This window comes from Ambystoma mexicanum, chromosome 8 (genome assembly GCF_040938575.1).
Source record: "Ambystoma mexicanum isolate Mex_15411 chromosome 8, UKY_AmexF1_1, whole genome shotgun sequence".
Classification (NCBI taxonomy): domain Eukaryota; kingdom Metazoa; phylum Chordata; class Amphibia; order Caudata; family Ambystomatidae; genus Ambystoma; species Ambystoma mexicanum.
The window spans coordinates 27,231,380-27,244,515 of record NC_090929.1 but is presented as its reverse complement, the minus strand read 5'-3'; the positions used below and the strand labels follow the sequence as shown (position 1 = coordinate 27,244,515).

General features: G+C 45.8%; 1 protein-coding gene across 4 annotated transcripts in view; it reads left to right on the top strand.

Annotated features, from left to right (window-relative positions):
• Nucleotides 1-13,136, top strand: part of ZER1 (zyg-11 related cell cycle regulator) — a 423,267-nt gene that overhangs the window by 253,089 nt on the left and 157,042 nt on the right. For all 4 annotated transcript variants that reach the window (XM_069609184.1, XM_069609185.1, XM_069609186.1 and 1 more), the window contains exon 12: nucleotides 9,198-9,313. In XM_069609184.1, coding sequence (XP_069465285.1) covers nucleotides 9,198-9,313 — 116 coding nt within the window. The remainder of the gene's footprint in view (nucleotides 1-9,197; nucleotides 9,314-13,136) is intronic.

Genomic DNA, 13,136 nt, shown 5'->3' with positions numbered 1-13,136 from the left:
AAAGCTCCAGACCCGCTCCTCTTGCAGGAAATTTTGGACCTGCTAGAGAAAGGTGCCATAGAACCGGTACCTGTAGCGGAGAGGAACAAGGGCTGGTACTCCCCTTACTTTCTCATTCCAAAGAAAGACGGAGGACTGAGACCCATCTTGGACTTGCGAGAATTGAACAAATTCCTCAGAAAAGACAAATTCAAGATGTTCACTCTTTCTCAGATCCTCCAGGCCCTTCAGTTCCAGGACTGGTTGGTATCTCTGGACCTTCAGGACGCTTATTTCCATGTGCCTATCCATCTCAAACACAGGAAATACCTGAGGTTCGCAATTGGCAACTCTCACTATCAATTTCGAGTGCTGCCATTTGGGCTGACCTCCGCCCCGAGGGTCTTCACCAAGTTAATGTCGGTAGTGGCAGCAAGTCTAAGGAGGGAAGGGATTCACGTCTACCCCTACCTGGACGATTGGTTGATCAGGGCTGTTTCTTCGGAACAAGCTCAGATCCAACTAAATCACGTTTGCCACTTCCTTCACAGACTGGGCTTCTCCCTCAATTTAAAGAAGTCACAAATGATACCATCGCAGAGACTCCAGTTCATAGGAGCGATCCTGGACACTTCCCTGGGAAAAGCCTCGCCACCAGAGGTGAGGGCTCAAGATATTCTACAGATGGTTACCAAGTTCCAAAATGCCCAACGTCTCCCAGCCTTTGACTTTTTGAGGTTGCTAGGCCTCATGGCATCCTGCATTTTCCTAGTGCCAGAGGCTCGCCTGAGAATGAGATCCCTCCAGTGGGCACTGAGGACTCGGTGGTCACAATTCTCAGGGAGAATGACAGATCTTCTTCAGAGTAGCTCGAGACCTTCAGTGGTGGGCCTGTCAGGAGAACATTCTGAAAGGAGAACATTTTTGGCAACCCTGGCCGGAGATAACAGTAGTCACGGATGCCTCACTCACGGGGTGGGGAGCCCACGCCAACGACTTGACCATCAGCGGTCGTTGGTCTCCATCGGAGTCCAGACTACATATCAACCTGTTAGAGCTGAGAGCCATCAGACTTGCGCTGAAGGCGTTCCTGCCAGCTGTACAAGGGAAAAACGTCCTGATAATGACGGACAACACAGTGGCCATGCATTACCTCAACAAAAGAGGAGGCGTAGGATCACTACCCCTGTGCAGAGAGGCGATGCAGCTCTGGTTTTGGGCAATCCAAGAAGGAATCTCTCTATCGGCAGTTCACCTAGCCGGAGAGAAGAACTTGACAGCGGACACTCTGAGCAGGCAGAGCACAGTCTCCCAGGAGTGGGAACTAGCTCAGGAAGTCCTTCAAGAGATCTTCGCCCTTTGGGGAACCCCTCAGGTGGATCTGTTCACCACCAGCGTCAACAGGAAATACGATCTGTTCTGCTCAAGGGAATTTCCCCCGAGAGGAGGTCTGGGAGACGCGTTCATAGTGGACTGGGAGTTTCCGCTTCTGTACGCGTTCCCACCGGTCCCTGTCATTCCTCAAATGATCAGGAGGTTGAGAAGATTCCGGAGAACCATGATCCTAATTGCCCCGGATTGGGCCAGGAGAACGTGGTACCCGGACCTTCTAGACTTGTCCATCTGCCCTCCAATTCGACTTCCACTCAGAGAGAACCTACTCTCACAGAAGGGAGGTCAGGTTCTCCATCCAGACATCAAAACCCTCAACCTTCACGCTTGGCTTCTGAAAGGTTGAGGTACAAGGATTGGGACCTCCCTGATGATGATATGGAGGTGTTGCTTTCGGCAAGGAGGCCATCAACAAAGTCTTTATACCGCTGCCGTTGGAACAGATTTTGCAGCTGGTGTAGAGAACAGAATATCGACCCTTTTTCATGTGGTACACCAATGGTTTTGTCCTTCCTTCTATATTTGGCGAATTCAGGCCTTCAAGTTGGCACCATTAAGGGCTATCTCGCAGCGCTATCCATCTTTAAGCGCACTGCGGAAGAACCATCCTATTTCAAATTACCCTTGGTAATACAGTTTCTAAAGGGGTTAACTAATGTTTATCCCCCAAGACCATTCCAAGAACCCTTATGGGATTTAAACTTAGTACTAACTTTCCTGATGGGCACACCTTTCGAACCTCTCCATTCTTGTTCGTTAAGATTCCTTACCCTTAAAACTGTTTTATTAATAGCACTTACATCTGCTAGAAGGGTGAGCGAATTACAAGCTCTTTCTTGTAAACCCCCTCACACACTATTTCACAAAGACAAAGTTGTCCTGCAAGTGAAGCCTAATTTCCTCCCAAAGGTGGTTTCGGAATTCCATATCACTCAGAAGATTACCCTACCATCTTTCTATCCTCCTCCTCATCGGGGAAAGAGGAAGAGAGGTTACACAGGCTAGACCCTAGAAGGGCTTTAAGTTTTTACATCAGTAGACTAGCCAGGATAAGACAGGCAGACCAGCTGTTTGTAGGTTACACAGGTCACAAGCTGGGGTTACCAATAACTAAGACCATTTCCAGATGGATCATTCTAGCCATTCTGGAATGTTATAAACTGGCAGGGAAAGAGCCCCCTCAAAACCTTAGGGCTCATTCGACCAGAGGTATTGCAGCTTCATCGGCCCTCAAAAGAGGTGTGCCGGTTAAAGACATCTGTGCGGACGCTACATGGTCGTCTGTCCATACCTTTACACGATTTTACAACTTGGATTCCTCCTCCAGTCAAGAGACTAGGTTTGGAAGGGCTGTACTGCATTCTATTCATCAATAGAAGACAGCATGAAGTCAGTACTCCCTCCTCCGATAATAGAATACTGCTATGGGAGCCTATCTAAGATGAGGAATACGTCGGAGGACACAATCCCTTCGAAGAACAAGTTACTTCTTACCTTGTAACGCTCTTTCGACGGGATGTTCCTCCGACGTATTCCTCATCGACCCTCCCATCCATCCCCGCAGTTCTACTTCCCTTGTTTTTGCAGCTTACGCTCCTTCAGGGTGATTAGTCTAGTCCAGAAAGAATTATTGTGGGCTACAAAACGGAACTGAGCAACGGACGCTGCGTGCGGCCTTTATAGGCAGGATGACGTCGACGTCGATACGGCGGCTGTCGAGGGACATCGACTCGGAGGACGTCGATGCGCAGCGCCCTCTAGAGAAAACATTTTCCGAGGCCAGCAGAGCTGGAAGGAGATATCTAAGATGAGGAATACGTCGGAGGAACATCCCGTCGAAAGAACGTTACAAGGTAAGAAGTAACTTGTTCTTTGGCCTCACTGAGGGGGGACCGAAAATCTCACAAGGCATCAGAGGTATCAATGGTGACTCGGCCAACTCAGCCGCTTCAGTATCTTTATGGCACAACTCCCCCTCTCCCTTCACGCAATAAGGCCTCCACTGTTTGCATTAGGGCTGGGTCTATGTGAACAGCCGCCTCTATCATGATTCCTTGAGAGACCTAAAGAAAGCTAGATGTGGCAGCATCCAGGGGCAGCAGACTGCATCCAACCTCATCATTTGGTTCCAGGGAAGGCTAGACTGAGGAGGTAGGGGCACAGGCCCAAGACCTTGCGTCCAATTCCCTCAGGATGGACCAGTCTGGACATATGATCTAACGGCGTGAACCGCTGATGAACTTTGGTGAAGGATTCCACTAAGAACATTTTTTCTGTAATGACAGCAGTGGAGACCAGTTTCTGCTGGTTGTATAATGCTTTCAGATCCTGTTGGGTACCCACACACATATTGCATAACGGCATTGATTTCTTAGCTGGGCAAACCCTGGTATCTTTCACAGGAGTACAAATAATCCTTTCAAGTTGTGGGGTTACGTCCAGTGAAAAAGGGGCCTTTAATGTTCCCTGAAGAGTCTTGGCTACCAATGATGGTAAAGGTAAAGGTCATTGGTTCACTGAATCAATTCTGTTCTAAATCCTTGATTGCCAACATGGAAATGTTCTTATTGTGGGGCGAGTGGACTCCTTTTCTGGTGGTTCTTGATGGTGAAATAGGGGCCCAGGCACCCTCCTCGTTAAAGGAGTCATCATTCTCATTAGGTGGTACATCAGAAGTTATGCCTGGGTTAGCAGAGTGTCTAACTGATGGCATGAATATCCTGTTTCTTTTGTTTTTAAACAAAAATGATGACAGTTGGATTTACCAAATTTAAAACATTCTCCCAAAAGGCCTGCATCGCAACCATTGCGGTGGTGGGGGCAGATTTAGGGGGACCTAAATTGTCTCTTGCAAACACTGGCGTTGAAGCTCTAATGATGGAAAGGAAATGGGGGAGGAGGGACTGCATACAATAAGTTCCTTAATTGAGCAGGCTGAAGGAGCGTCCCGACCCCCCCCTATCTGTTTACTCCACAATAGCAGAGTTTGAGTTACTTGCGAGGGATGAGGTATATAAACCTCCGCTTATAGGCATAGCTGTGGCCAAGGTTGATGGTTTTTTAACTTTGAGGCATGATCCGTGACCAGCGAGGCTTTTGTCTCGCTTAGGAGGGAGACTCGCTCATCCTCCGTATAGGACGGATTGTTGGGGAGAATTTTCATTTCAATGCTAAATTCCTCCCAGCTTAGAGACCCCTAGCTATTTTGCTGGACTGTAGGACTTTTTAATTTTAACCCTGGAGTGAGTAAGACCTTTTTCTCACTCTAATGTATTTACCTGATTTGGATTATGTGTTGCCACTGTTTTTGGAGTCTGACAAACTCCATAGGCATCTACTTTTTGTATGGTGACGCACAGCACCTTCAGTGCAGTGTCGGAGAAATCCTTTTAGATTTCTCATAAGGTTTGAATACCTTTTCTTGTTTGAACTACAGTTCCCAAGAATAGTAAAGTGAAATTGACTTTACTTACCTTTTCTCTTTGTGGGTCCAGCACACACCATCCTCCGTGGAGTGCTGGGGGGTTACCTAGTAGCCCCTTATCCTACATTCTCATGTAACATTTTTTTTGTTACCCTCACTACTTTAAATGGCTGTTGGCAATGGTTTACATTTCCTACCATTGTGCTTTTCTACCGCAGGCTGAACCCTCAGCTGCATTACAGCACCCATGGGTGTCCATTTCGTCAAAATGGGCATGGTCTTCTTTCTTCGTCATTTTCTGTTTGTGAGGTCTTTTTAGTATGTGCGTTGAGCAAGGTTTGAGCCCTTTGTTCATTTTGCCTTTGACGTGTTACAGCCCTAAAGCCCGCCTCTGGCTCCAGTGGGTCTGGAAAGGCAGAATGTGAGAGAGGTTCCCGAAACTCCCCTGTCGCTTTGTCTCTATGAATGCCTGAATGCAACCAGTCATGATTGGCTGGCTGTCCTTTCAGGACAGCCACCCTGCTGTGTGATTGACAGGTTAGGCTGTGCATAAATGGGAGAAACCTGCTTAAAAGGCAAGGGTTTTGGCACTAGAGACAGAGTCGACCACTGGAAGAAACACCCGACGTAGAAACCGTGAACAAAGCTTGCTGCATCCTCCTGGACCTTTGAATTGCCCTGTGAAGCCCTGCTCCTGTGCTGAAACTCCTTTTTCAGTTCGACAGAGAAGCCCTGGAAGGGACGCCCTCGTCCCTTTGGTTAGTGGGATCAACTAACCCCTAGACGAACTCCACTGGACCATCTTCCCCAACTGGCTGTACTTCTTCGCTGCAGCAAGAACCGAGTGCCAGGGGTCGAAAAATCTGTAGTCGTGTGCAACGTTTGAAATCTGGCCAGAAGCTCCAGGAGTCTCTAAGGACCGTCCAGAAGCAGGATGACCAGAGCTCGAGTCCCCTCACCAGAGGGCAGGACCCAAGGAGTGAAGGAAGCCCAACCGGTATCGGAGATCTGCGACGGTGCTGTTTACCAAACGCTGATTCCGCTAAATGCTGCTGAACCGAAAAGAGCTCGTAGCTGCCCACGATCTCCAAAGTGCCACTGCAGGAGCCCTCCAGACGTCCTCCCTCTTATTCCCATGACTGAGGCTCAGGAACCCCGGGTCTGCATCGCTGCAACCGGACAGAATCCAGCTGGGCCACTCTTTTATCAAACCAGAGGTACTGTTTAGACTTGGGGTACTTACCTCTGTGTCTTTGAGCTGTGCCTTTCTCAGTTGAGACTTGCAGTGGCTTACCTTTTAGAGTTGATTCCAACTCTGCTTTTCACAGGCTTATTTGCTTATGACCCTAAAAGTGATTTTTCTACAAACTTTCTAACTTTGTGCAAGACTTTTTGTCTAAGAAGTGCCCCAGCTCAATACACTGTGCTCCAATTGACTTTGGCTGTCCTAGCTCCCAGCAGACTCTTCTAGTCCATTGACTGATATTGTTTGTCCCTCATAGTTGGTAACGTGTTTCCTCTGTTACTGCTGGGAAAGGCTTGTTCTCAGAAATGTGCTAATTCCTCTCTACCTTAGAGACCCCCAGCAACTTTGCTGGATTTTAGGACTTTTAATTTTTAGCCTGGAGAGAATGGGGCCCTTTTTCCCACTCTCCCATGTATTTTAAAGTGATTTGAACTCTGTGTTTCTTTGTTAAGTATGGAGTCTGACAAACTCCATAGGCATCATCTTTACATTGTGTCAAACAGCACCTTCAGTGCATTGGCACTGGGAAGTCTTTCAGATTTCCCAAAGGTTTAAATACCTTCTCTTGGATAAACTACTGTTTCCAAGAACAGTGAAGTGAAATTGACTTTACTTACATTTGTACCTTTCTAGACCCAGCACACACTATCTACCATAGGGTTCTAGAGGGGTTACTTAGTATCCCCATTGTCTAGTTGCTCATGTAACATTTTTATGTTACCCTTTCTACAATTTATGGCTGGTGGCAGTGGTTTATTTTTTACTACCATTGTGTGTTTTTACCGTGGGCTGCAATTGCAGCCTTGGTAAAGCACCCAGGGTGCCCTTTTTGTCAAAATGGCCCAGTCTTCTTTTTTCGACATTTCTTGTTGGAAAAGTCCTTCTTGAGATTTACTCTATGCGCCAAACCGGTTTGGTCCCTTTTTTCGTTTTGTCTTTGGCGAGATTCTGGCTCCAGAGTGTCTGGTTGATGCAGGAATTGAGGGAGGTGCCTGGAACTCCCTGTGCTTAGTCTCCTAGGAGACCCAAGTGCACTCTTAGGTGATTGGCCGCTGACTGTCCGGCAAGGACAGCCATCCTGCTGGGTGACAGACAGCTCGGCTGGAATGAATATAAGGAACCTGCATAAAAGGCAAAGCTTTTTGGCTTGGAAGGTAGAGTCGACCACTGGACGAAGGAATCCGAAGAAGAACTCGAAGAAGATGCCTGTTGCAACTCCTGGACCGTTGGTTTGCCTGGTGAAGCCCTGCTGCTGTGCTGAAACTCCAAATTCATTTCAACTAGAGAAGCCCTGTAAGGACGACCTCTCCCCTTGAGTTGGTGGGACCAATCCACTCCAAAGTAAGCCACTTTGACATCCTCTCAGAGCTGGTTGCAATTCCACTGCAGTTGCTGTTGGAACCGAAGAGCCAGGGAGAGGAACACCAGGGTTACAGGTCATTTGGTCGAAAATAAATGGTCGACAGGACAAATGGTCGACGCAATTTGGTCAAAAGACAAATGGTCGAATTTTTTTTTTGGTATTTTCACATTTTCTTTTTTTTTTTTGGGAGGGGGGGTCCCCCTCCGGACCCCCTTTTTTTTGCTAAAAACCCTTTTTTTCCTAAACGAAAACCTGAAAAATATATATATAAATAAAAAAAAAAAATTCGACCATTTGTCTTTCGACCAAATTGCGTCGACCATTTGTCTGTCGACCAAATGACTGGACAGCGAACACCAGTTTGTGTGTGTTGCTTTTAAGCTGGCCAAGAGCTCCAGGAAGATCCTCCGGACTCCCAGGAAGCAGGACTGACCGAACCTGAGCCACCTCAACAGAGTGCTGGACCCCAGAAGCAAGGAAAGCCCATCTCGACTGCCAGGAACCACGGTGGTGCTGTTTGCGGTAGACAGAAGGAGTTGAAACACTGAAGTGCCACTTGTTTGAAGATTGCCGGTTACTGTCGGTGACCGTCTCATTGCAGTGCAGGAGTCCCCAGAAATCCCCCCTCTTCTCCCCATGACTGAGGCACAGGAACACCAGGATCTGCAGAGCTGCACAGAAACAGAAGTCATCTGCTGCATTCTAACTTAAGGTACTGTGAAATTCTGAGAGAACTTACCTCTTATTTTAGAGTTGCTTGCATCTTTCTACTATGCACAAGTCTAACAACTTGTGGCCCTACATAGATTGTTCTTTTTCTTCAAAGACTTCTAAAACAAACATTGTACAAAGACTTTTCTTACTTACCTGCAAGAAGTGCTTCAGCTCCCATAGACTTTTGCCCATTGACTTTGGCTTGGCCTGTTTCATCTGAATGACTCTGATTGGGGGTATCCAAAGTATTTGCCTGCTTAAGAATATGTGTGATCTCTTGTTTGTTCTAATAACCTTTTCTTTGACACTCTTCTCAGTGCTATTCTAAATGCTGACAGTAATATATCAATGTCCACAGTGTCCTAGCTACTAAACTCACCCGAGGGTGTAGGAAGTGTCTATTTGTCATCCTCAATGGGTGTTTTCTGATTTAGAAACTAAGATTGTGTATTTTGAAGGTATTTGTGTGTTGCTGGTAAATTGCTCCCTTCTGTAGAAGGTTTATTCAAATGACCGGTTAATAAAATAATAACTGTTTTATGAAGAAACCTTGTGTATAAGCGCTTATTTGGATACTTGTCCCTGTGAATCTTTGTGTAAATTCACTACAGCTCACATTGACCCCTCTTGAGATTAGCCCGGCTGCTCTACCACATTACCAACCTGTGTAGTTCAGACTTATACCAAAGGGTGGGTCCTATTGACAGGAGGCTAATGTTGTTGTAGTGCACCCAAAGGGTACTACCCCAAATCTTTACCTAACAGACAGCATGGTGAAATTAGGTCATGCTCTTGGGAAGCGTGGTAAAAGACACCGGGCTATGGAGAAACATGCTGAGGTAGAGTCAGGCTCCTGGGAAACCTGGTGAAAAAAGCTTGCCTCCTAGGAAATCTCATGAGCTCTTCCAGGCTCTGTGGAATTGCGATGAGCTCTTTCAGACTCTTGGGAAATGTGCAGTAGGGCATTCTCGTGTATTCTGATAGTCCAGGCTAGAGGGACTGTGCTTTTTATTGTATAGATGATATATCTTCATTCTCCACACAGGCTTTACTAACATGGCTTTTTCCCATTTTCGTAGGAATTCCCAGAGAAGCAGGAACTTCACCGAAATATGCTGGGTCTGCTGGGGAACGTGGCCGAAGTGAGGGAGCTCCGTCCCCAGCTCATGACACCTCAGTTTATCACTGTTTTCAGGTGGGTGTGTATTCCAGAAATGGCAACTGGGGAGAGGGGCCTTGGTTGCCAGCAAGAAGGTGGGTAAATGAACTGTGAACCTGTGGACATACCTCCAGCTCTGGTTACAGCCAGGGCTTTTGAAGGTAATCTTAGTTCCTGCCTACTGTAACCAGCAGCCTGGAAGTCTACAGTGTGCCCTTTTCATCTTTCCCTCCTAAGGACTGCTCAGATATCATGCCCGATCCTGCTTGTGTACTCTAGTTCAGGGGCTTGTTACACCGGGATTGGCATCTTTCAAGGCTGTCATGCATGCCTCCGCCACACTAGTAACCATGACCAGGAATTTTAACTTGTCACACCTGTGCTAAAACAACTTTCACTAGTTTCTCTCTGGAAACCGTGCATTTTAAACTAACCAGTTAACTTTTAAAGCAGTGCCTTAAGCCTCTTCATATCTGGCAAATGATCTCTTGGCATTGTGGGTGGGAGGATCTGGTAATAGGAGGAGCAATGACAGCTTCCATTGGAAGTGAGAAATTATGGAAAAGGTCATTTTCAAAATTGTGCGTACTCTTGCAGCGCTGTTTGTTTGGTTGTGGCAAGGTCAAATGCTTAAGTAGTAAACATGAATAAAATGATTGAAGGCTGAAAGTATTGTTAAAAGGCTCAGAAAGAGAGTGAGATTGTGGCCTTTAATGAGCCCCTACCATTGCGGTTGTCGATGCCGAGCCCCTACCATTGCGGCAGCAGACTGCCTGATCTGACCACAATCCCCACCTAAACCCAGGAGGAACACCCAAACAAACTACGGGGCTTTCCAGAAATATCAGTGGAGACATTCGTCAAACTGGTGAATTAAAGCAATAACTCGGGGTCTCCCGAAGACCCCTGCCCACCAGATATATACAAATCAATTCTTAAACAAGGAACACCCCTGGAATATCACAGGAACGTCCTCAATCATTCCATCGCAACTCGGAAAGTGCCAAAAGCCTTAAAAAATGCATACATCAGGCCACTACTCGGATAATGCAGATCAATAATAAATGTCTGAGTTGGATAAGTTGGATAAATAAGGGAATTCTGAGGTTAGCGGATGTGATGGATGGAGGCTGGTTGTTTTGAGGAATTACAGTGTAAATACAACTTGAGATGAAGTGAAGAGAATAGATACTTGGCTTTAGCTTCTATGATTAATATGAGGATAGATATGGCTGATGGTTCAATTGGAAAGAAACCGGAGGTTAGCAAGTTATTAGAAGGTCAAGAATACAGTGTACAAACTTACATGCAATTTATGCCTATTGATAAGAAATTCAAATATGGTCTGGATTGAGAGAAACTTTGTCGAATGATGTTAAAGTTATTTCTGATGTGGATTGGAGAGATATTCTGAAGGTGAATTTGAACTTGAGAGCGGATATGGGTTTGCGTTTAATTCGACAGTTATTGGGAGGTTGTATTGGACACTGGTTAAGATGTTTAAATTGGGGCATCAACTAAATGATTTATGCTGGTGGTGTGATGTTGGTACAGGTACTCTTTTGCATTTACTGTGGGAATGCCCGAGAGTGCAGTCGTTTTGGAAGGATGTAATGGATAGGATTGATTTGATTTTTGATATTCACTTGCAAAGATCTGCAGCAAACATAATTTTACTGTCACATAAAGAAAGATGCGGGTGTGCTAGAAAACATACTTGTTGGATTGACAGGGCCATAATGATAGCAATTAAGCTAATACTCAGGATTTGGAAAACGTGAAAGAAGCCTAATGTTGAGGAATGGTTGACGGAGTTGCAAGTTTTAACGCAATATGATAAGGTTTCATTGAATAATAAAGAATGGAAGAGGACTACATGAAGCTATGGGGCCCATTTATTGATCTTTATGATTGATATGACGATAGGATTGTAACAATGGGGGTAGCATTTATGAGAATGGTTGGAGTACAGTGAGAGAAGGTTTTATTTTTTTTCTCTTTTTTCTCTCTTTCATTCCCGCTTGTGTTGTCTTTTGTGTTGTCTTTAGTGTATACCTGTCAGAATGTTTATTATGTTTCACGGGATATGGTTACTTTGTTGGAATGAACTATATATGATGCTTAAGATATTCTGTAAATTTGGTTCTATCTGATTGATGCGAGACATTGTTGCTTTCTATGAAATTATCTAAGTTTATTGTAAAATTAATAAAATGTAAAAAAAAAAAAAAAAAGTAAGTACCTGAATCAGGACACAAACCCCACTAACTTAACCCTCAATCTTCTGCATACTTAAACCACACAAACCACATAACCATATCTCTCCCAGCAATCCCCACGCACTTTACCACGCCGCATCAACAACACATAAACATTACCTACAGCACCCGAGGTCTCGGCCGATCCGATACTAGCACCAAAGCCCAGCACTCGGTGTATACCGAGCTGAATCTGCCAACAGTACATCACCTCTCCTGCTCCCCTCCTCCAGACTAACCATACCCACCCTTCCTGTATACAGATCCGCCAGAGCGCCTGGGGACCAATTCCGTTGATGATGGTGCGCTATATAAGTACCTTTAACATAACATAACATGTCCAAAGGTGGTAAGGATCCCAGCTTCTCCTTTTCATTTAGGTCCATGTCGGTTTTAAGCCACAGTATTAGCCAACGTGCTTTCTTCTAGATTAGAGACCACTCTTTCCAGGTTGTGTGCAATAAGACCAGTGAGGATTTGTAAGAAGTCAGCTTGGGGTGGACAGCGGTTAGGAGGTTGTGGGTAAAGTCCTGTCTGAGACAAGACTTTAGAAGGGCCATCGGAAAGATTTAGCCTGAACTACTGAAAGGTTTGGTAGCGATGGCTGAGCAGCCAGGCTTATTCTAGGAGGGATGAGGGCTGTAGCAAGGCACACAGTACTCAGGGCATACACTAAGTTCAAGGAAACACTTACACACTCGAGGTTATATAAAAAGTATTTATTTTATATACACTAAAGCTGATCCCTTTTGAGTAAAGTAAGTGTTAGGTGGAATTTTCGTTCGTATGCCAAATCTCCTCCACCTGTGAGACCCCCAGCACATTTTGCTGGATCCTGCTTTTTCTTGTCTGTTCTCCTGAGTGAGTGGGAGCCTTTTTCCCAATTGCTCATCTTTTGCTCTGATTATGGGAACCCTTGTTAATTTTTGTAGTACTTTATTCTATGGAGTCCTGCTTGCCTCCATCTTTTCTAAGGCATCTGTAATTTACTTTTGCATCACACAGCACTTTCTGTGCAGTGTTGCTGGGAGCCCTTTTATTTTCCTTGTTCCCAAAGATAGGGGGGTGATACATTTTATCTTTCTTACATTATCTTTTGTGAGATCAGCACACCTATGTGGTGTGCTGAGGGGTTACACTGTATCCCCTTTCTCACTGCTCCTGCAACATTTCTGTTACAGTGACGAGTATACCTGAATGGCTGGTGGCAGCGGACTTGTTCTTCCGACTTTTGTGTAATTTATTTTATTGCAGAATGTTCTCAAAGCCGCGGTAAGACACCAAAGGGTCACCATTGACCGGAAATTGCGACTTATTTCACCATTTCTTGGTTGCTTGTCCTTTCTTGGTCCTTTCTCTGCTGTGCTGGGTGGGGAAGGTATTGGCTTGAGTTTTGTCTTCAGCCAGACTTTTTTGAGAGGCCCGCAAGTCTCCAGAGTGTCTGTGAGGTGTGAGAAACCAGAAGGTGTCGCACCCGCTAATCCCAGAGGATCTGTAATCCCGGTGAACAGGACACGGCCATCGGTTTTGGATCCAGTTCCTGGGGGTGGACCAGTGCGGGAGGATCACCTGGGTGATGGGTCTTCGGAGAGTGGGACACC